The sequence below is a fragment of the Chiloscyllium plagiosum genome, unplaced genomic scaffold, assembly GCF_037043375.1.
Source record: "Chiloscyllium plagiosum isolate Xiang-an unplaced genomic scaffold, Cpla_swu_hap1 HiC_scaffold_18, whole genome shotgun sequence".
Classification (NCBI taxonomy): Eukaryota; Metazoa; Chordata; class Chondrichthyes; order Orectolobiformes; family Hemiscylliidae; genus Chiloscyllium; species Chiloscyllium plagiosum.
Window position 1 is genome coordinate 30,035,042 of NW_028270156.1, and position 27,317 is coordinate 30,062,358.

The 27,317-nt window shown below is 39.8% G+C and overlaps 1 protein-coding gene and 1 long non-coding RNA gene across 2 annotated transcripts in view; one reads left to right on the forward strand and one right to left on the reverse strand.

Annotated features, from left to right (window-relative positions):
• The window catches only part of LOC122557712 (spondin-1-like), a 328,953-nt gene that overhangs the window by 276,846 nt on the left and 24,790 nt on the right, over positions 1-27,317 (forward strand). The window contains exons 9-11 of the mRNA XM_043705605.2: positions 11,651-11,791; positions 14,035-14,116; positions 16,166-16,348. Coding sequence (XP_043561540.1) covers positions 11,651-11,791; positions 14,035-14,116; positions 16,166-16,348 — 406 coding nt within the window. The remainder of the gene's footprint in view (positions 1-11,650; positions 11,792-14,034; positions 14,117-16,165; positions 16,349-27,317) is intronic.
• Positions 16,575-24,654, reverse strand: LOC148146869 (uncharacterized). Its single transcript, XR_015760132.1, has 4 exons — positions 24,628-24,654; positions 24,018-24,125; positions 22,424-22,510; positions 16,575-16,609 (listed from the first exon to the last, which is right to left on the reverse strand). It is a non-coding gene; the product is annotated as an uncharacterized LOC148146869 (long non-coding RNA).

Below are 27,317 nucleotides of genomic sequence, written 5' to 3' on the forward strand. Positions count from 1 at the left end.
GTGAATTGACCATGCTAAATTGCCCATTGTGTTCAGGGATATGTAGGTTACGTGAATGTAATGGGGAATGGGTTTGGGTGGGATACTCTTCAGAGAGTTGGTGTGAACTAGTTGGGCCAAAGGGCCTGTTTCCACACTATAGGGATTCTAATTTTTTTAAAAAGTCACTAATTTTCTCCCCCTCCTAAATGCTACAAATTCCTGGAAAACTTGTTTCAGTCAGCAGATAAGAGAGACAGTCTTTATCTCAAGAAGGAGACCATCACATGTGCAATGACTGTTCGAACAACAACTCATTTAGTCCCATTTTCTGTTCCTTTTTCATCTAAATTTTGATCTCCACACTCTGGCTAAATTTTTGTAATGGAGATTTGGCTTGTTTATTGCATCCATTCTCTTTAGGAACAAAAATCAAGCTCTTGTATAGACAGCACACAAAAGAAATGAACTAGATTGGTGACAGAGCTATAAGATTTTAGTGAAGAGAAAAGGGTAAAGAAGTTAGAGTTTTCTCTTTAGAGCAGAGAAAGTTAAGTAGTAATTTAGTAGTAGGCATTCAGAATTGTAAAAGGTTTTGCTGAAGTAGCTAAAGAGAAACTGTTCTACTGGGTGTGGGTCTGGAAACACATCCTGTGGAACAGCTGGGGAGAGGAGGTGAGCTGGAGTGTCGGGGGGAGAGGCGGTCAGCAGGATAATTATGCAGAGATAGTGAGCAGAAGGTTAGCAAATAGGAGGCAAAGCAATGGGCAGGAAAGGGATTGCTTGTTTGTAAAATAGATTAAATATGCTGAGTGGCCATGCTACAGAGTAAATGGTGGCACTGCTTTTCAGGGAATGTTCATAATTTATAAATGGCACTAATATGGGAATGCACTGTTCAAACACATTTAAATGGGGGGGGGTTAACTTTATTCTCCTCTTGGTAAGAAGCTGGGAACTCTGAAGACACAGAGTTTCAGGGTATCCCTGCACAAAAAGCTAAGGGACTGGGAACTAGAGAAGTAATCAAAAAGTGGGATCTTGGTCATTATCTCAAGGTAGCTGGAACACAAAGGGTTTGTCACGTGGGGCTGTTCTAGTTGCACAGATTCTTGTCGGGATCCATCTTGATCACTGCACTCAGTTATAGATTGTACCTTAAATTTGATATATTAGCTTTGGCACAGGTGCAGTACCTAAATTAAACTCTAATTAAACACAATAATGTGTTGAATTTCAGATGGTTAAGGGATTGGCTAACTGAGCTGCTGAAAATGAGAGAGGGATTGGATAGGCTGGAGTGCCTCTTGTTGGAGCTTCTAGAACAGAGTGTATCTAACCTCAGAATTAGATTACACCATTCAGGGTTGACGTCAGGATGGTTTGCTTCACACAAACAATAAATGAAATTAGGAACTCTGTCCCTTCAGAAAGCTGCAGATCCTTGGGTTCAAGTAAAGCTTTCAAGGCTAAAGTCAATAGGTATTTGTTTGGGAAAGGTAACATGCTATCGATCAACTCTCATCTAATTTGATGGTGTTCTAAATAGGAGAGGAAGTAAGTGTTAACCCTGTGTTTCTCTCTCCACAGATGCTGCTGAATTTCCCAAACTTCTCTGTTTATATCAGAATTTCAGCATCAACAAGTATCTTGCATTTATTAGGAGAGGGTGATTGGCCTGTTCCTAATTTAGCCCTGATGAGTTGACAGGTTCACAGTGGGAAGGGGGCATCAACAGAAAACAGTCCGATCCTAGACTTCCAGAGGAAAGTCTCAGATTGTGCATGAAAAAGAAATAATCCTGCGCAGGTTAGTGGGATACAAATCAAATGGGAAGGAAAGGAAAGGGAAAAAATTGCTCCCATATTAGAGTCAAGACCTTTCAGTTCACCCAACTACAATCATTGTACGATATATATTTACAATAATCAAATGAGAGGGCCATCACTTTTATTGCCGATATCTGAATAGACTTTGAACCATCCAATCATTTCGATGTTAGCAAAGTCTTAGTTTGTGTGTCTGGGGTGCTAATGCTTAAACATGTGTGAGCTGTGAGTGCTTGTGTGTTTGCCTAAGTGTGTGGGATGGATGTACACACGCGGAGTGTGTGGACTTGTGAATGGGTGTGGAGGGCGTGTGTTTGTGTGGGGATGTGTATGTGAATGGGTAAATAAGTGCAGGGGTTGCTGAATTCATCACGACACTGATTGATTTACCTTGTGCTGTGGCTATCAGATATACAATTCATGTGCCACCATGCAAGAAAGCAAATTAAAAGAATGCCTGTTGATGAAGTGGTCTTTGGCAATATAAGTTGAATGCAGTCAGATGGGGTCAGAGTACAATTTAAATTCTGCAAACTTAAAATTTTTAGCAGAACCTTCTATGGAATTATATAAAATGATGCTGAAATAACTGTACAGAGGCCAGAGCCCTGTCACCAAATCAGCCTTTATTTACGAGTGCACAGCTCACTGGCTGTGACCAACCAGCTCAGAGTCAGTCCCGCAAACTGAGGAGGTTCTAATCTCCTGATTATATTTTTTTCTTTTCCATTCTCCCCCACACTTCCCCCTAACAGCGGTAGTGCTTATTTTTCCCCAACGCCCATGTCTGTGTGTGTGCAGGTGCAGTGAAGAACAACAAGTGTGTAAATCTTTATTTATATTCCACCACCAGGAAGAAAGGACACACCCGAGTGGCCAATGACAGGTAGTGCCCTTCTCAACAAAGGACAACATTGCGTGATCAAACAAGTGAGGGCGAGGGCAGGGACTAAATCAAAATAGAGTAAGAGGGGGAAACAAAACACTCCACTCCCAGCAGTGCCCACCTCTCCCTGAAAACCTCGAGGGTGTTGGTTGACACTTCTCTAGGGACACCCCGGCTCTGACATAACCGCGGAAGAGGGGCAGGCAATTGGCCTTAACAACCCCCTCCACGGCCCACTGCCTGGACCTGTTTATGGCCAGTTTGGCCAGGCCCAGGAGCAGACCCAGATCCTCCGACCTACCCTCTCCCCTGCGTAATGGGTGCCCAAAAATCAGGAGCGTGGGACGCAAGTGCAACGAAAAACAGAGGAGAAGGTTTTTAAGAAAATCAAAAAAGGAGTGCAAACATCCACACCCAATACATGCAGCCCAACTGCATGTTCTGTGGCACTGCGGAGTCTGTGGATCACTGCAATCTGTGGTTGCAGTGGACTGCTGCATGCAGCACCCTTCACCCCAGATCCCTGAGCAAAAGGGGGAGGAAGCCCGTGTAGAGAGCCCTCTACTAAGGATCCCCACAACCCAGTGGCAAATGGGCATTCCAAGGTGTATCCAGGTAGTGGACGAGAGTAAAGAGGAGGATGGTATGCAGCCAATTTTGGTGCAAGTGGGATATTTAGCATTTCATTTAATGATAACCAGAATGTGATGTAAAGAGTTAAGCATACAAATGTACAAGTGAACCAGCTAATATGATTGGAATAGAGATAAAGGGTTGAAACTAACAGAGGAAGAAAATGAGTGGAACAGGAAAGGAAAAAGAGTTTAATCATACTTTACATCAGAAAGTAAGGCCTGTGTAGGGAAGAATGGTAAAAAAAAAAATGGTTTGGAGATGCTGGTGTTGGACTGGGGTGGACAAAGTTAAAAATCACACAACACCCGGTTATAGTACAACAGATTTAGTTGGAAGCACAAGCTTTCGGAGTGCTGCTCCTTCATCAGGTGGTTGTCAGGAGCGGCACTCCAAAAGCTAGTGCTTCCAATTAAACCTGTTGGTCTATAACCTGGTGTTGTGTGATAAAAAATTGAAGTCACTTTCTCTAATCATGCAGAGCATCCACATAATGGTAGATGAACTAATGGCACAAACGTAACACATTGTTGAGATCTAATTACCAATATAGAGATATGGTTACTGTTGTGCTTTTGTAAAATTTATTCACTCATGGGATATGGAAGTCATTGGCTGGCCAGCATTCATTGTCCACCTATTGTTAACCTTGAGAAGATGGCGTGAGCTGCCTTCCTGAACGTCTGCAGTGACTGTGCTACAGATTGATCCACAATGTACTTAGGGGAGGGAATTCCAGGATTTTGACTCACTGTCCATGAAAGAAGGATGATACATTTCCAAGCCAGGAAGGTGAGTGACTTGGAGAGCATGTTACAGGTGGTGGTTTTACCATGTATCTGTCAAACTTGTTCTTCTGGTTGGATAAGGTCATGGTTTGCAAATTGCTGTCCAAGGATCTTTGGTGAATTTGCAGTGCATCTGGTAGATTGTATACTCTCCTACTGAATATGGATGGTAAAGGGAGTTGATGCTTGTGGAAATCAAACAGGCTGCTTTGCCCTGGATGGTGTCAAGATTCTTGAGTGTTGTTGGAGCTCCATCCATCCAGGCAAGTGGATGTATTCCATCTCATTCCTGACTTGTGCCTTCGAGATGGTGGACAGACTTTGGTGAGTCAGGAGGTGAGCTACTTACCATAGTATTCCTTGCCTCTGATCTGCTCTTGTAGCCACTGTATTTACATGGTGAGCTAGTTGAGTTTCTAGTCAGTGGTCACCCCAGTATGTTGATACTGGGCAATTCAATGATGGTAATACCACTGAACATCAAGAGACAGTGGTTAGATTGCCTCTTACTGGAAGAGATGGTCATTGCCTGGCATTTGACTGGTGCAAATGTTATCTGTCAATTATCAGCTCAAGCCTGGATACTGTCCAGACCTTATTTCATTTGAATATGGACTGCTTCAGTATCTGAGGAACTACAAATGGTGCTGAACATTGTGTAATCATCAGTGAACATCTCCACTTCTCACTTTATGATGGAAGCTGAAGAATGTTGGGCCTACGTCATTACCTGAGGAACTCCTGCAGAAGTGTCCTGGAGCTGAGATGGCTGACCTGCAACAATCACAACCATCTTCCTATGTGCTAGATATTACTCCAACTAAGGGAAAGCTTGCCCCCGATACTCATTGTTTCCAGTTTTGCCAGATCTCCTTGATGCATACTCCATCAAATGCAACATTGATGTCAAGGGCTGTCACTCTCACTTCTGGAAATCAGCTCTTTTTGTTTGAACCAAGGCTGTAATGAGATCAGGAGCTGAGTGGCCCTGGCTGAATCCAAATTAGGCATCACTGAGTAAGTTATTGCTGAGGAGGTACTGCTTCGTAGCACTATTGATGAGACCTTGCATCACTTTACTGATGATCGAGAGTAGACCGACGGGGAATTGGATTTGTCTTTTTTTTTGTCTACAGGACATATCTGGACAATTTTCTGCATCATTTGGTCAATGCCACTATTGTTGCTGTACTGGAACAGCTTAGGGTGGCACCATGTTCTGGAGTACAAGTCTTCAGTACTATTGCCAAAATGGAGATAGCATCCACTGCCTCCAACTATTTCTTGATATCAGGCATAAGTATGGTGCACTGTCATTTTAAGAGTCTGATCATAATGAGAATGACATCAGCCATTTTGGGTGGCAAACAACTTACTCAATAATTGCTACCAGTGGTGTAAATATCTCCACAAAAAAGCTCCTTTGGCCTCCTGGTCCTTTTTGGAACATACAGTTACTAAGTAAGCAGAGTTGAGAAAAATATATCCTTGAGTGTACAATATTTTAAAAAAAACTGGCAAAATGCAAAACATGCAATCATAGCCCTGATAGTAAAAGATATTATAAGAACACTTGTGAGAACTTATTTTGAAACAGAAAATCACGAATTAAAATTTCAGTAGGTGGAGACTAGGAATATGAATGATCAGAAGACACTAGTGTGAGTTGTTTATAGGGTACCAAACAGTAGTTGCACATTTCAAATTGCCCTTCTTGAGGTCACTTAAGAGCCTGCCACATTGCTGTGGGTCTGGAATCATGTATAGACTAGACGAGGTAAATTTAGCAAGCTTTCTTCCCTAATGAGTATTTAGAGCAATCAACAATGGTTTTCTCGTCACCATTACTCTAGATTTTAATTCTCAAGTGATTGAATAAATTCAATTTCCATGAGCTACCAAAGCAGGAGTTAAACCCATTTCTTCAGAGGATTAGCCTGGGTTTTTGGATTGTTAATCTATAACACTTTGCTGCTGCCTCCACTCACGTACACTAAACCAATCAAGTTGGCAGCAGTAGTCTGAAGATGAGTTTGTAGAATGCTTTTGTAACAGTTTCCTGGAGCAATATGTTGTGAAACTAACAAGGAATAAAAGTATTTTAGATGTACTATTGTGTAATGAGGCAGGGTTAATTAGTAATTTAATTACTCATTAATTCTGAAAACAACACAGTCCAGTCACAAACCAGAATCTTGAACTTTAAGGCAATTGCAGAGAGAACTGGTTAATGTTGAAAGGGTAAACAGATAAATACATTGTGGGGAGCATTAAAAAAGACAACTCAAAATTTTTGAGAAAAGTATACTCACTTGAAAAACAAAAACTCGGGAAGAAAGATCCATCTGTGGCTTACTAAAGAGGTTAGGCATCATTTTAAATTGAAAGACTAGGCTTTTAATGGTAAATGACTCAACAAGCTACTCTTCAGGTAGTTACATACATTTTTGTTGAATTGTTTAAGTTGGACATGTAATGTGTTTTGGGCTATGAACGATGGGAAAATATCCATTTTTCTCATTAAGAATTGGCTTAGCTCCAAAAGTGGCAAAACACACCAGAAGACAACAACTATTTTGATAGTTAAAAAGGCAAGAACACCACTCTATGTGATACAGAGATAAAGTGTTGCTGTTGAACACAATTTAAAGCCTGGAAGAAGTAATACAATATATTTTTGATTGTGAACTGAATTTAAATAATTATTGGAGAAATCTTACACAGCAATGTTATAAAGATATGGAAACTGCAGAGACCTCATTTTCTCTGTTTGTGTCTTTTGTTTTTGGTTTGGAACAGAGTGGAGATTAAGAGTTGAACTTTGAAAAGCAGCTTGTTTTAAAGGAAAAGAGAACAGACAGACAATTGCTATTGGGAACTGACCTGGAAGATTGTGCAATTTACTTGTTCTAAGGACACTGTAGATGAACCTGTACCAAACCGCTGCTACGCTTTGTGTTGGCTGCTGAATTAGTTAATCAAGGGAGGATGGGTGCAAACCAGAAAATCACAGAGAATGTTTATTGGAAACTGAAAAAAAAGGTTCTTACTGGGTTTTAGCAGTAGACTGATTTTTGAAAACTTCCAGAGACCAGTGTTGCGCTTTGCTCTCTCTTGTTTTCAATCGAGTTACCAAATTGTTGAATGCTCTGAGAAAAGAAGTCCAGTCTGTAAGAAATAAGTGAATGCATCTGGAAATCTGCTGAACCTGTTAGCATTAACCGGTGACTTTGGAATTCAAGCAATATGTACATTCTACTTGCTGTGAACAAGCAATTGTCCAAAGATTTCATGAAGACTTGATATCCATCATTTGAAATGGTTTATTAAACTGTAGCAAGATATCCTTACTTCTGAACTTATATCCTCATTTATGAAAGCCAGTATGCAATTTGCCTTTCTAATTGCTTGCTGTGCCTGCCTGTCTACCTTCATTGACTCCTGTACAAAAGACATCCATATCCCTTTGTATACCCACATTTCCCAATATATCACCATTTGACAATTACTCTGCCTTTCTGTTTTTTACACTGAGCTGTACAATTTTATATCTTGACACATTGTATGCTCAGCCTGCCTTGTGTTTGACCATTTACTCAACTGTTGAAATCACCTCAAAGCCTCCTTTTCTCCTTCCCACAGCTCATTTCCTGTCATCAACAAACTTGGAAAAGTTACATTTTGTCACCTTATCCTGATAATTTGTATGCATTGTGAATAGATGGGGCCCAAACACTGATGTTCATGATACCCTACTCGTCTACCACATGGAAAAGATCAATTTATTCCTTTTATTTCCTGTCTGTATTCTCAATCCATGCCAATATATTACCCCATTCCCATATGCTTTAATTTTACCCATTAACTTCCCATGTGGCACATGATCAAAAGTCTTCTGAAAATCCAAGTACACCATACTTATTGGTTCTCCCTTATCTAGTCTACTAGTTTCATCCTCAAAAGCTTCAGTAAATTTGTTAAGTTTGGTTTGCCTTTCACAAACACATGCTGGCTTTGTCCAATCTCATTATAACTTTCCAAGTATTCTGTTTTTTTTTATAATAGACTTTAGTATGCAGATGGTAGGTACTGCAGGCTCACATAGTATGCTGCCACTAAATGACATTAGGTCAAAGGAGCACACTTCTAGCTTCTGGCTGCAAAGGCATGGTCTCAAAGTAAAGATCTGAAATGAGGAGATGTTTCATTTACTCAGAGTATTGTGAACTTTTAGAAATCTCTGCCCCAGAAAGCAATAGTTTCTCTGTCCTTAAGATTTCAATAGATTTTTGTATACTTAAGGATTGGAAGGGTATGACACAGCAGAGGTTGAGGTTAAGTTCAGCTGAGATCTTACTAAATGGTGCAACAAGATTAAAAGGCCTATTACTCATCCTATTTTTATATGCTCTTCCATGGTAGTGTGGTCTACATCTCACCAGTCTCTTGATAAAGAGATTTCACCTAAATTCATTACTAAACCGGATTTGTTTCCAGATGTATAACAAACAGTGCCAAAGCATTTGGATTTTCAACTTCCAATGATAACTATATGTTTTGTTGCAAGGAGACTGGGGGAATGTGTGTGGTTATCACAAATCATTTCTGCAAAAAAATGGCAGGCTGTTCTGGTTGCCTTCAATTTCCTTTTGTTGAAAGACATGCTGGAATCCAGCGATAAGTGCTGGATCCAGCATTAAGAGATTAAAAGTGTGTGCAAAGCAGATTACCATGAGCAGATTTCCAGAAATGCTTGGATCACACTCAAGAGACTCGGAAAATTATTGTGGAAACTTAAACATCTGCAGTTTAATTGTCATCAGCTGTAAAGTTTTATGTACTCTTTCCGGGTTTTATCACAATTCGGATGTGGTTTAATATTTTGCATTGCATACTGTATTGATGTTATAATTGGATAATAAATTCTGAATTATTAAACTGTATTATTACCAAACAGTATTCAGGAAATAACATACAATTACAGAACTGATGTACATAACAATGGGCTGGATGATTAAGTGATGAGGCAGATGATATTATCAGTTTTTTGAACAGCTTCAGTTTGGCAAAGCAGCTAACATAAGCACAATGTTATGCAGTCCTGTCTCTAAGTTTTTTAAAAATTGTAATTCTTTAATTTGCATTCAGTTAGTCTATTGTTCAAACTGCACAATGGCTGTGTGTTTACCTCTCCCATTCTGTGGTGTCTGAAAGTTCATCCTTGATCAAATTCAGTGTGAATCAGCATGATATTGGCAAGCCAAAAAGCCCAGACTGCAAGATTGAGGCTGTCTTCGTTGTGAGTTATAAATTCTCTAGCAAATTCCACATCAACCATAGCTCAATAAGCAAAAGCTATCCACAGATATTTTGCCCAGCTCAATTTAGAATATCTTCCTTCCTTTTATTAATTCTTTCAGGCTTCTTTCTACCTGCAAATTTTGATATTTTTGCATAGTTTCCAAAGCAAGGTGTAAATTATAATTTATTGTTGTTTCACATTGAAAGATATGTCACCTGCAGACTCATTTATTCCAATAATAATTTAATCTCTACCACTTTCGTTTCCTTCTATCGCAGACTTTATCTTTATTATGTCCTCCCCTCTCTCTCGCAGCCTCCTAGCATGCTTATAAGCTGCTTTAACTCTAACTTTTGTCACTTCTAACAGAAGATCATTAACATGAACTGTTAATCGCCCTCCCACCCCCCCCCCCCCCCCCCCCCCCCTCCATTTCCATGAATACTGTCTGACATACTGAATGTTTCAAGCCTCTCTGGTTCTTATTTCAGATTTCCAACATCTGATTTTGTGTTGACTATTGTAAAAGCCACATGACCAGGTTGCGTTCTTCCATATTTCATGGTTGTCAGTTCACTCAAAATTCCAATTTTCAGCTCTTGCTGCATCAAATGTGTCAGAACCATCGTTCACTGGCATCCATGTCTCTTGGGACTTCCAACAGCTGTATTTTAAGCTTTCACCTTCATGGCCTTACCTTAACTATCTTGGTAGCTTGCCCCAATCTGACAACTCTCTGAGACCTCTTTATTCCTCCATCTTTGGCATCTTATAAGAGGGGTGGCGCAGTGGCTCAGTGGTTAGCACAGGGCCAGGGATCAAGGTTCGATTCCAGCCTTAGGCGACTGGCAGTGTGGAGTTTGCACATTCTCCCTGCATCTGCGTGGGTTCCCTCCGGGTGCTCCGGTTTCCTCCCACAGTCCAAAGATGTGCAGGTTAGGTGAATTGGTCATGCTAAATTGCCTGTAGAGTTAGGTGTATTAGTTAGGGGGAATGAGTCTCGGTGGGTTACTCTGAGGAGGGTCGGTATGGATTAGTTGGGCCAAAGTGCCTGTTTTCACACTGTAGGGATTCTAATCTAATCTAATCCTAATAATGTCAGCAACTGTCTTGATTATACATCCTGAAAAATCCTTTCCAAACGTCTCCCAACCTTTCACCTCCTATAATATTTTGATCAAATATGTGTCAGTCCTCCTAAAATCATATTGTTTCGTTTCTTGTCCCATCTGTCCCTTTCTATAATTTATGCTTCTGTAAAATATATGGTGAAGTTTTTCTAACACCAAAGGTGCAAGATAATTACAAGTCATTCATGTCCCAGCACCATTTCCTGGCACATCATTTAGCACGTCACAGTTTGGCATAATACCTACACAAATGAACATTGTTTCTTTTATACCTGCAGTCAATTTCTTATGATTTCCAAGTCCTGCCATCAATTTTTAAGACTTCATGCAAACCTAATTTCCTATTTATGTGGAACTGAGCAAGAACAACAACTTGTATTTATAAGGATTTTTAGTGTAGTAAAGTAGCCCAAGGAATTATTATTGGATCATTTGCAAGCAAAAGCAATGATGTCAACGACTGGACATTCAGGACGGTGATCAGAGCCTTGGTTAAAGAGGGAGGGATTAAAAGTGAGTGCAGAGTTAACGAGGTTTCGGGATGGAACTTTAGAGCTTTGATCTCCAGTAGCTGAAGAAAGGGGTATCAAAGAAAAGTGATTCAAATGGTCACCGTGTAAGAGGCCAGATCCGATAGGTTCATAGATCTTGAAAGTCTGTAGCTGGAAGAGTTTACCAAGTAGGGATTTGTTATCGAGAATATAAGTGATGTAACCTTTAGGGATTTGTTACTGAGAGTGGGAGTGATGTAGCCATGTAGAGATTTTAAAACTTTAACGTGACCAGGAACCAATGTGGTTTAGTGTGCACAGAGTGAAGAGTGATTGGGACTTGGCTAGGACACCAGGGGGAGTTCCTTTACAATTCTTTGAAATAGTGCAATGGATCTTTCATGCCTACATCTGAGGGCAGACAGGCAGTGAAAGTGTGAGCCTGGAGTTTGTGCTGAAATCTGTAAATTGAGATTTGATCCTACAACACACGAAGCAATAGTTGAAATGAAAATGCAAGTAGTTGTTGAAGATTTTTCATTACTTTGGCTCAAATCCAGTTATCATATGTATTTGTTTATCGAGATTATGCAACATTTTCTGTTTCTTCAGGCCCCAAATCAACGGACAGAGCCTCAAGAAAGAATTAGACCCCTAACCAGCCTGGATCATCCAAAAAGCCCCTTCTATGATCCTGAGGGGGGTCCAATTGTTCCTGTGGCCAGAGTTGTGATTGAAAGAATTGCACGAAAGGTAACATGGGTTTCTCAGGCTGTTCAGAAACACACCGTTGGCTACAATTAGCTGTTACCGGGAATATGTTATGGACAGATTGGAGCATAACATTCTCAGGAATTGAAGAGATTGCAACCTGTGCATCTTCGGTTTTTCTGTGCAATAACTTTATTAGAAAGCTCTCTTGCCTTCATATGTATTTAGAAAACATTTCTATTTGAGCTAATTGACACCAAAATTCTGATTGCCCCACCAACTCCCCCCTTGCTCTGCCGCAAGAGATATGTGGAATGATCAGTACATTAATTAAAATAGGCCACACAAAGTTATGAGATCTTTAAGGTATTTGTGCCTGTGATTCTGCCAGTGATGCCTGTTATGATCTTTGCCTGTCAGTCCTCCTTATGACGAGGAATAGTCCATAGTTCTTCCACTATTGGGGGGTCCCCAAGCCTCTTTCCTTTCAAAGGTACAAAGGGGAAACATTATAAACAGTCAATATTCAGACAATTAAATAATCAGCCAACATCAGCGGTGATATAAGGGGTCAAGTTACAGCATACTCTGGACAGAAATGGTTCTACATAGAGCCTCATTCTGTGCTTAATCATATAAATGGTTAGCAGGAAGTTAAATAAAAAAATAATCTCAGCAATTCTTAAACTCTAGAAATATCTGTAAATCTCACCAAAGACACTTCATCTCCTAAGACTCACTACTGTGATAAGAGAAAAAGGTTTTTGTTGAATCTTTGGATTAGGCATAATGTCAAAACTGATCACGTTCATCTGTGAGGCCTTTCAAAACCCTCCATGAGTTCAGGCCAGCTGCTGAGAATCATTAGAAAGTGGTCTGGTATTCTCCGATTTGAAAGGGGAATTAACAGGCGTAAGATCCACCAGCAGCTTAAACTTTCTCATTGAAGTGCTGCTGGTTAGGATTCTGGCAGAAATCACTTCTGCAACACAAAGTCTAGAGAACTGCTGAGATTTCCCCTTGTCACCTCCTATCCCATCACCACCATGTTTTTAAATTAAGCTATTCATTTGTGGCTGTTACTGGCATAGCCAACATTTATTGCCTATCCTCAACGGTTCTTGTGCAGGTGGTGTTGAACTGCCATCTTGAATACCAATGAGTGGCTTGATAGGCCATTTCAGAGGGCAGTGAGGGGTCTGCCACAATGCCTTGGATCTAGAGTTACAATGCAGATGGACTGGGTATGGATGATAGATTGCATTCTCGAAAGGACATTAGCAAATGGTTTTTGTCACCATTTAGATAGTTAACATGGTTACCATTACTGAGACTAGCTTTCCATTCCGTATTTATTTAATCAATCACACTTAAATTCCCCTTCTGCCATTGTGGGATTTTAACTCCCCACTTTTGAATTGTTAGTCCAAGACTCAGGATTATTACAAAAGTGAAATACTACAGAAGCTGCAAATCTGATGGAAGTTCTCAAACCTGAAACTCTCATTCCATTTTTCTACCACAGTTGGTGTCTGATCAGCTGAGCTTTTCCAACCATTTTCTGCTTTTACCTCTGGATTACTGGCCTAGTAATATAACAACTTTGCTACCACACCATGACTTGGCTATGGTACTGCATCCCTATTTAGCGAGCCAATGTTTCTGTAACTTTTTGCCTTTCCAAGGCATTGCCTAGCTTTGAGTAACAAGTAACATGTGGAGTAATATCACCAAAATGATGCAGTAAGAGAGACAAGAAATTTAGCTTAATTTGTTGTAATTCCATGCAAGATGGTGTATCAGCCAATGAAAGCCTTTGCTAGACACTTCATGGATGTCACAGTGTAGGTGGTATATTTATTTTGTACAGATCCTAGAATGGGAAAATTGAATATCAGCATTGCTGTGATTTATGAAATTGAATGTTAATTCAGCGGCAAAGAGTTTTGTAACTACAATCTTAATGTTACACATATGCAACAAAATCTCAAGAGGACAGTCTCCATTTTGATGAAAAATTCCTGAATTCCAATGCCACCACTGTGAGGCCATTGAAATAATGACCCCATTTATAAGGTTCAATATCATGTTCACTCAGAAAATTAGAGAGAATCTTGTATTTCTGCACAATAATCACCGATGTAACATCTTTTTAAAATGCCATTGAATTGCGTTTGCCAGAAGCTGTTTTAAATGTTAATAAAACTTTTTTGGTCTTGCTGTGCTTTATGCTGGTATAAATGAGACCTTTCTGTATTTTCAAATTTTTAATAATTTCTTCCCAGGGAGAGCAGTGTAATATTCAGCCTGATAATATAGATGATATCGTGGCCGATCTCAACCAAGAGGAGAAGGAGAAGGATGAAGGTAACTGTGTTATAATTAATTAGTTCAGGGTTCTGTGCCTTTTTCAGACTGAATGAAAACATTCCTATGTTCATCAGTGTCATTTAAAAAAACACAACCAGCCAGTTCGTTTTTTACTCCACGTATTTAACATTAGTTTGTGGGACTCATCAGTTCTTTTGATTAAGTATCAAGCCACAAATTAAGAACTTTGTTTTTGAATCCCACTGTGACCTTACCACTCATTAGTTCTGAAATCTCCTCTAGCTCTACCACCACATGAGATATTGAAGCTCCTCCATTCTTAATCTCCCCTCCTGCTAGTCGTGGTTATGCGTTCAGCTACCTGATCTTTGAGCTCTTCAATGCCCACCCTAAATATCTCTAATACTCTATCTCTATCTCCTTCTTTAAGATACTTCTTAAAACCCACCCCTTTAACCAAGCTTTTTGGTCAACTGTTCTTAAATCTCCTAATGTGGTTTGATTTCAGATTTTCTTTCGCAACCTTCTTGTGATGTGCCTTGGAACAATTTATTTTATTAAAGGCACTATTTAAATGTAAGTTGTCGTGTTGTTATTTCAGCACAATGACTATTGAGTAATCTAATAGTCCAACATGTATTATATGTATCAAAGAGAAACCTAAATAGTCATAGGACAAATCACACACAACGTGAATCAATATTTGAAAAAAGGAACATTCACAGATAAAAGCTCTCTGGTGATCCCTCAATATAATCCTCAGTTTCGAAGGTTGAAGGGTGATCCAACTGAGATCTTTATAAGATGATTTGTTTGTGTAAATAAAGAAAAGGTAGTTTGTCTAATGAGGGAATCCAGAACGGGGGGACACAATAATAAATTACAGCCAGGCCATTGAAGAGATAAATCAGAAAGTAATTTGACAGGTAATAAGGTTAGTGGGAATCTGACACACGCTTTTCCCAAATAGTTATTGAGGCTGCAGGCAATTGAACATTTCAAATCTGTGATTGATAGATTTTTGGCTGGACAACGGTGTTGGGGAATCAAATAAATGAAATTGAGCTACAGAACGGACAGATCTGCTTATTTAGTGATAGTACAGGCATGAGGGACTGAATGGCCTTTCTTGCTTTTGAGCTGCCTGAGCTTGAGCTGCCAAGCAAGGTTTTGAAGGAGAAAAATTGAAGCTGATCAAAATAGATGAGACAGCTGAGATACAAGCATTGATGAATGACCTTTCTCAGCCTCATATTCTTACTGCTTGTCTTCAGCTAATTAAAGCTGCTTCAATTACAGTGCAAAATTGTTTTGACCATGTTGGCAGATTATTCTGCATCCATGTAATCATGTTGTTTTCATTTGAATGGAGAAGGAAATCAGTGAAGGACTCGAAGAATGGAGTGGGGATAGGATGTATCCTTTATTACCATTATGTTTTACATGATTATCCATAGTTACGTTAACTACATTAAATCTTAAGGTTACCCGTCATCAGTTTCACCAACAGTAAATTGTATTTGTTTGGTGTCTTTAAGGAAAGATGGTTCATAGAAGCAATCTGACACCATGCCACATTAGAAAATGTTAGGGCAGATGACCAAAAGCATGGTCAAGGAGGTTAATACTAAGGAATTCTTTTAAAGGAGGGATGCAAAGTGGAAAGGCATAACGGTTTAAGAACTTAGGACTTGGCAGTTGAAGATATGGAAGGTATGGACACCAATTAAATTTGGAAATGGTAAAGAGTCCTGAATTGGACAACAGAGCCAGTGAACATTTGTGTGGCTGGAAATGAATTCAGGCGAGTGAAATGACATGGCCGTGGAAGAATTTGAAAACATTGCCAAAAATCAAGGTATTGTTTAACCAGGATCGAATGTAAATCAGTGTAGATGGAGTGATGGGTGAATGGGATGCAGTGTGAATTAGAGCATGGCAGTAGATTTGGATGGCCCCATGTTTATTGAGGGTAGAATATTGGAAGCTAATCAGATGTTTTCACATGTTGAGAAACTCCTGCGGAAATTGGGTGAGGTATTAGCCAGGATAAGTGAATAATTGTCTGTTTCTCTTCATCTGCAGATGATACTCCAGAAACTTGTATCTACTCGAACTGGTCTCAGTGGTCAGCCTGCAGCTCCTCCACATGTGAGAAAGGGAAGCGGATGAGGCAAAGAATGCTCAAAGCACAACTGGATCTAAGTGTGCCTTGTCCACATACTCAAGATTTTGAGCCTTGCATGGGGCCAGGTTGCCGTGATGATGGTAAGCATGCACAGTAAATAATGTGATGAGCAGATAAAGAAAGTATGGATGTTGAATGCAAGAGTCTACTAGAGATGGTGGTTCCATGCACGTTGAGGTTTAACTCAAGTCTGGAAGTGGAGAAACATTAATTTCCTTTCAACCCTGGAACCACTCTTTAATTCCAGCTCAAATTTATGAGACGTATTCTCCTTGACTATTGTGCGGCTTGGATAGGACTGAATCTGTGCAGCCTCACTCCTGTTCCCAGAGAATATGATTCTGTAATAGAAGACTGCAAGTTATTGGGTGTGCTATGGGAATCTTCAGGGAATAAAGACATAGGACAAATTCAAATTTCATCCAGTAAAGAAAGAAAGAACTTACATTTCCTTTTGCATGAGTCTAACAAGCCTTTTTACAGTCCATGAATTACTTGTGAAGTATAAATTACTATTTGAAATACAAGGAAATTTGGCACTCAGCAAGCTTCTAAAGCATCAGGGGTACAATGAGTAGGTAGTCTGTATTAGTGATATTGGTCACAAGATAAATATTGGTCCAGGACATTGCAAAGTTCTTCAAAATAATGTCATGTGATCTTTTAGGTCCACCTGAGAGGCAGACAGGGCGTTAAATTGATGTCTCACCTGAAATATGCTTGATACGGCTGCAAAAGACATACACCCCCTCAACAGGTGGCAGCACAGCGCTGCCTCAGCATTGCTCTCCCCCCCAGAGCGCGGTTCTCCCTCAGCACTGACCCTCTGATAATGCAGTGCACCCTCAGCATTTACTAATGGTCAGTGCTAGTAATACAAGCCAACAGTAGGGAGGCCTTCCATTCCAAACCACTTATCACTCGCACCAGTACGCAAAGTAAATGTTCAATGCTGCTATGGGTAAATAAAAAGGAACCAGATGAATGTGGGTCCATTACAGGCAGACTCAGGAGAATTTATACTGGGGAATAGAACAACGTTGGAGAAACTAAACAATGTGTCTGTTTTCATTGATGCATGTAAATGAAATCTCCCACAATTAGGGACCCAAATGATAAGGGAGATTTCGAGTTGAAGGAAATTAGTATTTGCGAAAAGGTTGTACTGGAGAAAGTTGAAAAGTAGCAAGGACCTGACTGCTGACACCCCAGAGTGCTGAAGGAGGTGACTATCAAGGTAGTTGATGCATTGGTAATCATCTTCCAAATTTCCATAGAATCTGGAAAGATTCCTGTAGATTGGAGGCTAGCAAATATCATTTGACTAATTAAGAAAGGAGTAAGAGAGAAAACAGGGAACTACAGACCAGTCAGCCTTATATTAGCAGTAGGAAAAATGCTAGATTATTTTATTAAGGACATGATAAACAGGCAGTTAAATGAACGTAAGCTGACTGGTCATAGTTAGCATGGATTTGCAAACAGAGAATCGTGTTTGATGAATTTGTTCGTGTTTTTGAGGATGTTATGAAGAAATTTGACAAAGGGGAACTGATGGATATCATATACTTGAATTTTCAGAAGATGTTTATCAGGAGGTTGGTTAGCAAATTTAAAACATATGGGATAGGAGGTAATGTTCTAGCATGGCTTAAGGATGGCTAACGGACAGAAAACAAAATGGAAATAATTTAGCTCATTAAGTAAGCACCAACCCTCTGAAGAGCATTCCATTCAGACCCAGGCCCCGCCCTATCCCTAGCCTGCACAACCCTGGACACTACAGGGCAATTTAGCACAGACAATCCAACTAAACTGCACATCTTTGGACTGTGGGAGGCAACCATACGACCAGAAGGAAATCCAAGCAGACACTAGGTAAATGTGTAAATTCCACACAGACAGTCACCAAATACTGGAATGGAGCCCAGTTCACAGGTGCTGTGACACAACAGTGCTAACCATTTTCACATTGGCAGACTGTAATTAATGGGGTACCACAAGGATCAGTACTTGGGGCTCCAGCTGTTTATAATATATATCAGTGTTTTGGATGTGGGGACCAGATGTAATATTCACAAATTTGGAGATGATTCAAAGTGAAGCAGGAATGTGCATTGTGATGAAGTTGGAAACTGGTGTCAGGAGGATTTAGATAGGTGTAGTGAGTGGGCAAGAACATGGCAGATGGAAAATAATGTGAAAAAAAAATGGAGTTATCCACTTTGATCAGAGTAACAGATTTGCTGTAACAGATAAATAGAGTCATTGAGATGTTAAGCATGGAAACAGACCCTTCGGTCCAACCCTTCCATGCCAACCAGATATCCCAACCCAAACTAGTCCCACCTGCCAGCACTCAGCCTATATCACTCCAAACCCTTCCTATTCATATACCCATCCAAATGCCTTGGAGATGTTGGAAAGTGTGCAAAGTCATAGAGTCATAGAGATGTACAGCACGGAAAAACACCCTTCAGTCCAACTCATCCAAGCCGACCAGAGATCCCAAACCAATCTACTCCCACCTGCCAGCACCCAGCCCATATCCCTCTAAACTAGCCTCCACCACTTCCTCTGGCAGCTCATTCCATACATGTGCCACCCTCTGTGTGAAAACGTTGCCCCTTACGTCTCTTTTATATCTTTCCCCTCTCACCCTAAACCTATGCCCTCTAGTTCTGGACTCCCCCACCCCAGGGAAGAGACTTTATCTGTTTATCCTATCCATGCCCCTCATGATTTTATAAACCTCTACAAGGTCACTGCTCAGCCTCTGACACTCCAGGGAAAACAGCCCCAGCCTATTCAACCTCTCCCTATAGCTCAAATCCTCTAACCCTGGTAACATTCTTGTAAAACTTTTCTGAGCCCTTTCAAGTTTCACAACATCCTTCCAATAGGAAGGAGATCAGAATTGCACGCAATATTCCAAACATGGCCTAACCAATGTCTTGTATAACCGCAATATGACCTCCCAACTCCTGTACTCAATACTCTGAACAATAAAGGAAAGCATACCAAACGCCTTCTTCACTATCCTATCTATGTCCGACTCCACTTTCAAGGAGCTATGAACCTGCATTCCAAAGTGACTGAAGGCTAACATGGGATGTAGTAAGCCATTAGGAAGGCTAATGGAATGTCAGTCATTACTACAAACTGAATAGTGAAGCTTTGCTTCAATCATATAGAAGTTTATTTAGACTTTACATGGAGAGGTTGTGCAGTTTTGATCTCCATATCTCAGGAAAGATGTTATTACCATAAAGTGAATGCAAGGAAACGTCACCAGACTTCATCCCAGGATGACCGGCCTGTCCTTTGAAGATGGCTTGGGGAAATTAGGCTTGCATTTGCTGAAAATTCAAAGAATGAGAGGTGATCCCATTAAAGCTCAGAAAATAATTGAAGGGGCACAATGTTTCCATTGGTTAGGGAGTCTAGAATAAAATAAGACAGATGTTATATAGGACTAAGATGAGTGAAAAGAAAATCTCAGTGGGTTGTGAATCTTTGGAATTCTCTATCCTAAGGTGCTATGGAAGCTCAGTTTTTGAGTATGTTTCAAGGAGAGATTGAAGGACCTCTGATTACCAGTGGTATACAGGGTTATGGGGATGGGGTGGGAACAAGGCATCAAATTGTTCAATCAACCATGATCATATTCAGTGGCAGAGCAAACTCAGGGGACTGAATGGCCTATTTGTGATCCTATGATCCAAAAGCAAAATGGAATTTTTCTGATTCTGTACTCTTAATCAATTTTAGAATCTCAAGGCCAATTTGTCTCCGGAGAACATTATTCATTCATTTTCCTTTCTCTCTAAATTGGTAATTGTGTAATGCCACGCAGAGAAGATCCCATCTACTCAGTAGATGGGTTGGAGATGATATCGTTCAGGTTTTCAGCTCTTTGCTACTATGGTTGAATGACTAGACTTCACAATAAGCTAGTACAGCAAATAAGTCTGCAGAAGTATGCTTGAAATTTCTATTCTGAATCATTTAAAGCAGACAATTTATGTATCAGTCCTCCTTTACATTTGGGAGCAGCTGTTTCCTTTGATAGTGGACTTGCAATAGTAAAATACTTTCCAACAATAGCTCAGCTTCTAAAACATGGAAAGATCAAGAAAGAGATTTTGGAGGTGGGGGAGTAATTTTGTGCACTTAGCAGTGAGCACTCATATCTAAGAGAAACAAAACACAGCATTTTAAAAAGGAGGTTGTTTTGGCAGTGCACATTGTTAGATGAATTTTACCAGTGCCCTGGGAAGATCTCTTGAGGGTTGAATGATGAATGTTGACCAAAACAGTAAGAAAATTTATTTCTGATTCTCTGGAAAAATTCTTGGTTTTCAAACCATGATAGTCTACTACACAACATTAGTTAATACTAAGCAGTAAGGATACAGAAAGGTCATCATTCATGTGTAAAATGTTTTCTCATTGTAGAATTTATCATTTCCATCGTGTTGCTACTGATTAGAATGAACACCCACATGGAGACAGAATCCAAAAGTCTGAATGTCACTATCCCACCTCCATCCACAGAATCATCAAACTAGTTCTGTAGATGAGAGGAAAGCCTTTCACTTCCTCAGCCCCTTTCAACCTCTTCATACCCTTTCACTCTCATCGTCCTTCATAACAGTTTGATCAAGCTTACCCCATCTCCCAGTATCTTCTTCCCTTTCCCTTGCTCCAACTCCCTTTAAAAACTAAGCCCCCTCAGCATCCTTGACCCACTTCCCCCGGAATTCTGTCACCCCTTATAACTTCACTTCTCTGCTCCCTGATCTACCTTAATCCACTCAGCATCGACTTCATTGACAGAACTCACAAAGCCTAGAAAATGTTTGAAAGACTTTGAGATGTTCCAGAAAATAAACATTACTGCATTGTGCATGTGAAAATTATTATCCTCAGGGAACAACATAAATCTGCCAAAATAAACAAAATTTCAACAGGTAATCAAAAACATTATTCACTTAGAAGCACACAAATATCTTAAAATAAACAGACACCACTTCAATCGGTTCTTAAAAACCATTTGGCCGAACCTTTGTTTTTTTTAATATTCTATTTTAAAAAATGGCAACTCCAATAGTGCAGCAATCCCTCAGTACGGCACCAGGAGTGTTACGTCTCTCAAGTGGAACTTGAACCAATAACCTTCTAGGTAAAGTGATCATATTACGTCCTGAAAAACAGATGGTGTACTACTTCTAAAATTAACTTTTTGAATGACTTCATTTTACTTATGTGTCAAAGCAGCAGCTGTTTGCTGTCCATGGGGAAATATTCGCAGTTCTGCAAATTATTTAACCTGTTTCCCAGTGTAATTGACCTGAATAGATCTTGTGAACTGCTGTTCATTGGCTAAACCTGTCAGCCGAATGATGGAAAGTGATGAAGTGTAGAGTATAGTAACAAAATCTCAGCTGTAATGCTGAAAGCTTGTTTTCCAGGAGTAGTTGTGTCTCTGGCCAAACTGTTCCAATAGAGCTGCAAAGCTGGTATTGCAAGTGAAAACTTACCAACTACATCCTATCCCTAAAACGGAGTGCAGATTCAATCCTGTCAAATATTGTCATTTGGGATATTCTCAGTCAACCACAAAAATATAGACAATGCACTTACTCATAAAGAAACTGCCGAGAAGAACAAGTGTAGCAAGTACCTAGAAATATCCCCACCTCAAATTCCCCTGCAAGCCACGTACCATCCTTACTTGGAACTAACACCCAGCTCCTTCATTATCATTGGATCAAAATTTTGCAAATGCCGCAATATAGTTGCACTGTGAGTGTATTCATACCATGTGGAATGCAATGGTTCAGGAAGGTGGTTCACCATCACAACCCCATCAGAAATTACTGATATACAATATTGTTGAAATTTCCAACAATATCCAAGCACAATGAATAAATAAAACAAATTGGGTATTCTGTCATGAGTGGTGTACCTCCTGTTTTCCTCTTGGCTCCACTGATAGGCACACAAGACTATCTTCATAAAGAAAGGCTTTTGAAGTCCAATCTTTAATATCCACTCATGAAATTCCCTCCCTAACCTAATCCTCTCTACCATTCTCTTCTCTTTTAGGATGTTTGCAAGAAATGGATAGTTATTAGTAAGCTTTTGCCAACCTGTCTTAATAGCTTCATCTGGGGCTTGGGGTCAAATTTTGTTTAAAGGCAACTCACAACAGCCCAAATTCTGCAGATGCTGGAAATCTGAAATAGAAACAGAAAATGTAGAAAATACTCATCAAGTCAGGCAGCATCAGAAATTTCTATTTTTATATGTTTAAATAGATCTGTGTGTCCTCTTACATGATTTTCAAAAAACTTGTGTCAGGTACAAGAAGAAATTCACAATTAGGAGAGCTATTGGAATACTATCATTTACAATTAAGGCAATTCAATACGAAAGCAATCAGGCTATGCCTCATTGGTACAGGTACTTGTGATACATCAACTGGATTACAGAGCACAGCATTGGTCACTTTATTTAAGAAAGGATGCAAATACATTGGGTGCAGTTCAGAGAAGATAATACCCGGGATGAGGGACTTTTCTTATGAGGAGAGATTGGACAGGTTAAGTTTGTGCCTGTTGGAACTTCGAAGAATAAGGTGTGACTTGATTGATTCATGAGGTGGAGGGGCCAGTGTTAGGCTGGAGTGGGCAAAGTTAGAAATCACATGACACCAGGTCCAACAGGTTCATTTGAAATCGCAAGCTTTTGGAGCATAGCCCCTTCATCAGGTGAAATGAGAGAGAAGAACACAGACACAATTTATCGACAGAGATCAAAAGGTGGAGTGAGTGAAGTATTGATTAATAAGTCTCTGCAGGTGATCAAAAGTGTCAGATGGTGTGAATAAAGTGTCAACAGCTGAATAACAAGTGAAAGGATGACCTATAATCTAATGAACTGAGGCAGAGAGATGCTTACAAAAAATTTAAAATAAGGTGGTGCTGGAGACAAACCAAATGACTGGAATAACGTGACAGTTATAACAGTCTGTGCCAAGGGTCTAACCAAATAATTAGTGTTCCAAAACCATACAAACTAATTAAGGTAGAGCAATCATAACAATTTATCAAGGTGATGATATCAAAACAGGACATAAGGAAGATTTTACAGATACAGAGCAGTGTGGTAGGGTGACATGTAGTGCAACGTGAACCCACAATCATGATTGAGGTTGTCTTCATAGAAGATCATAACTGGTGTTAACAGGGTAGATGTGGAGAGGATGTTATTTCTCATGGGAGAATCTAGAACAAGTAGTCACTGTTTAAAAATTAGGCTCACCCATTTAAAACAAAGGTTAAGTGAGGTTTTTTTCTCTAAGGATGTCATGGGTCTTTAGAACTCTCTCCCAGAAAAGCAGATAGAAGCAGAGTTCTTGAATACTTTTAAGGCAGAGGTAGATAGATTTTTGTTAATGAAGAACGTGAAATGTTATCAGGTTAGAAGTGAATGTGGATTTGAGGTTCCAATCAGTTCAGCCATGACCATGCTGAATGATGGAGTAAGCGTGGGGCTGAATGGCCTACTCCTCGCAACTCACATGTTCATATGTAATGATCTTGTGAAACACCTTGGAATATTTTACATTAAAGGTGCTATATAAACACAAATTGTTGTTATTGATTTTTATATATTATTTACCTCATATAGCCTCCTTATTGCACTTATCTCATTTGAATCTTTGATAAAGATATTACTTACTAAATTTATTTTGTTTTCATTCCATTCCCAAATGATATTCATTGTTCTTTCACTTTATCAGTGTGATGTAGCATAATTTCTGGATTTCTTTCCTCATTGCTGTGCTTCCTGGAAGTTAAAATTCTCACTTTTATCATGTGCTTTGTTTTAAAATCAAGCATTATAAGACTATAAGACCATAAGACATAGGAGCGGAAATAAGGCCATTCAGCCCATCGAGTCTATTCCGCCATTCAATCATGGCTGATGGGCATTTCAACTCCACTTACCCGTATTCTCCCCGTAGCCCTTAATTCCTTGTGACATCAAGAATTTATCAATTTCTGCCTTGAAGACATTTAGCGTCCCAGCCTCCACTGCACTCTGTGGCAATGAATTCCATAGGCCCACCACTCTCTGGCTGAAGAAATGTCTCCGCATTTCTGTTCTGAATTTACCCCCTCTAATTCTAAGGCTGTGTCCACGGGTCCTAGTCTCCTCGCCTAACGGAAACAATTTCCTAGCGTCCACCCTCTCCAAGCCATGTTTTCCACAAACAAATCACATCTGATCAAGTGAACCCAATGTAAAAGCAAAGAGACTGTGAACACTGGAAACCTGAACTACGTACAGAAAATTCAGCAGGTCTGAGCAGCACCTGTAGAGAGAGAAGCCAGAATTAATATTTCACCATCATTAGTTTGGAAAATTAACAAAATATTTGCTGTTGAAGGAGCAATGTATTCGATCATTAAAGGAAATATGGTAAATACAGTTTATGGAGGTATTGAGAAAGCATATTAAAAAGTATTGTAAAAGAGATTTGTTATAAGATGTAGGTCTTGTGGAGATATCTGTTAACAGTGAATTCCAGATGATGTGTTTGTTGCTTGGTCATGGGAATGGGGGATCGGGGGCCCAGAGAAATGTGATGGTTCCAGGATTGCAAGATAATTTAGATGGTCATCAATGGTAAAATGTAGACAGACTCTACACATGGAGGACTGGAAGGTGCATACAGACTTATAGGCCTGAAGAAGGGAGAGACACAGCCATGAGGATGTGTGCAAGATAAAACTCTCGAAAGCTACCCTCTCGGGCACAGAAGCTTGGTGTAGACACAAGTGATGAAATTCATGCCTTTAAGGACGTGAGCTACACACTCTGGTCTCTTTGGCTGTCAGTACTGTTGCCTCAAATGAAAAATGAATTTAATTAGCTGTTCCTATGTTTTCTTCTTCTTGTAACAATGCAAAAGTTGTGTGTGACTTACAGCTCAGAGTGAATGCTTGGGTTAAAATTAATACTTGATTGCAGAGATTTCCACCACAGCAGGAACTGCATGAGGAAATCTGATTCTCTGCTTTTCTTTCAGAATACAAATTTCTTCAGTATTTGATTGGGAAATATCATTTAACTGAAGCTTGTACCATGACAGGGTTTGAATAAAATTCTGTTAGCTCCTCCATCTCTCACTGACTTGATCTCCAGTTGCGATGACATCATGTACTAGAGATGCTGTAACATTCTGAATCAAATGAAGACAGGATAGAGGCCCACTCTAGGCTAACACTTCAACATGGGAGCACTGCATTGTTGGAGGTCCCTTCATTCAAATCACATACAAAACTGAGACCTTGGCTGCCAGTTTAGTTAGATGCAAAAGATCCTGCAGCTGTATGGGAAGTACAGTGAATCTCAAAGTATTCCTAGTTAAGATTTGGCCCTCAACTATGAAATAAATGAAATGCTTTTTTATTTCATCAATGATGATGAAACTTGTTGTTTGCAAAAATGCTTGCAAGTTAACCTTTCTACCAAGTGTAAAGTGGTTTGCGTGGAGTTGGGATGTCATGTTGAGGTTGTACAGGACATTGGTGAGGCCACTTCTGGAGTACTGTGTGTACAGTTCTGGTCATCCTGCTATAGGAAGGATGTTCTTAAACTGGAGAGGTTTTGTAAAGAGTTACAAAAATATTGCCGGGACTGCAGCATTTGAGTTATAAGGAGAAGCTAGATCGGCTGGGACTTCTTGCACTGGAGCATAGGAGATTAACCTTATAGAAGTTTATAAAATCATGAGGAGTATAGATAAGGTAAAGAGCAAAGGTATTTTCCCCAGAGTGGGGCAGTTCAAAACTAGTGGGCATATTTTATGGTGAGAGGGAAAAGATTGCAAAGAGACCTGAGGAACAATTTTTTCACATAGAAGATAGTTCGTATGTGGAATAAATTGCCAGAGGAAGTGGTAGATGCAGGTACAGTTATAACAATGAAAAGACATTTGGTCAGATACATGAATAAGAAAGGTTTAGAGGGATATGGGCCAGACGTAGGCAAGTGGGACTGGTTTAGATTGGGAGACTTAGTCGGCATGGATGACTTGGGCCAAAAGATCTGCTTCTGTTCTCTATGTCTCTATGATAAGTACAAAATGGATGTATGAAGTAAGTTTGTCCTTTCATTCAAGGATTGTTTTTGTCCCTGCTCCATCATTGAAGATCCTTCCATTTTGCACTGGCATTCAGCCTACTCCATGCCTATCCATTGCATTGCTGCTTTTTTATCTGCCTGTATTAGCATTTTCACTCCAAAGACAGCACCTGGATTTGACTCTCTGGGCTAGTTCTTGATGTATGTGATCATGTAAGATTTCCCATTATCTAAGCGGACCTTAAAATTATTCTAAAGTACAGAAACATAGGCAACCTAAAGAAGAGAGATTCACATTTGTTCTTCCCTCCCATACTCTCACCTCTCAACCACACGTGTCTGATGTAATAGTTGAAAAAAGGGAGAAAATAATGTAAGAGCATGATCAATGAGAATGTGGATAGTTATGCCAAATACAAGTGTTTGAGATTTTCCTATGAGCACCTAAGTTCACAGATTGACATTATGTCACTGTACCCGGTCGAGGACATAAAATGTTGTAATGAGCAATGGCCAAGTCCTGTGAAGAAATAAAACTGCACATCACCAACCATGCTTCACACAGGTATTGAAGAAATCAAGCCAGCTTACAACCATACGTCAATAACAAGTAATACACATGCATTTATAATGACAAATAGCACACTGCAGAGGGAAGCTACACTGTTGAGTTATGAAGACTCTATCTGGTCCTATTGTCTAATCATGAAGGAGTTTTCTGAATATTTAGAGACAATGTAACTACGGACATCCTTGTGCATATTATCAAAAAAAAAGGCTCCACATTCTTTAAAGTAAAAGGGGTTTGCTGTTTTGTTATGGCACAGATTCCAGTCAGACAGACCATGTCTTTGAGACAGTTACTTGACAGACTGACATGTGATGTTG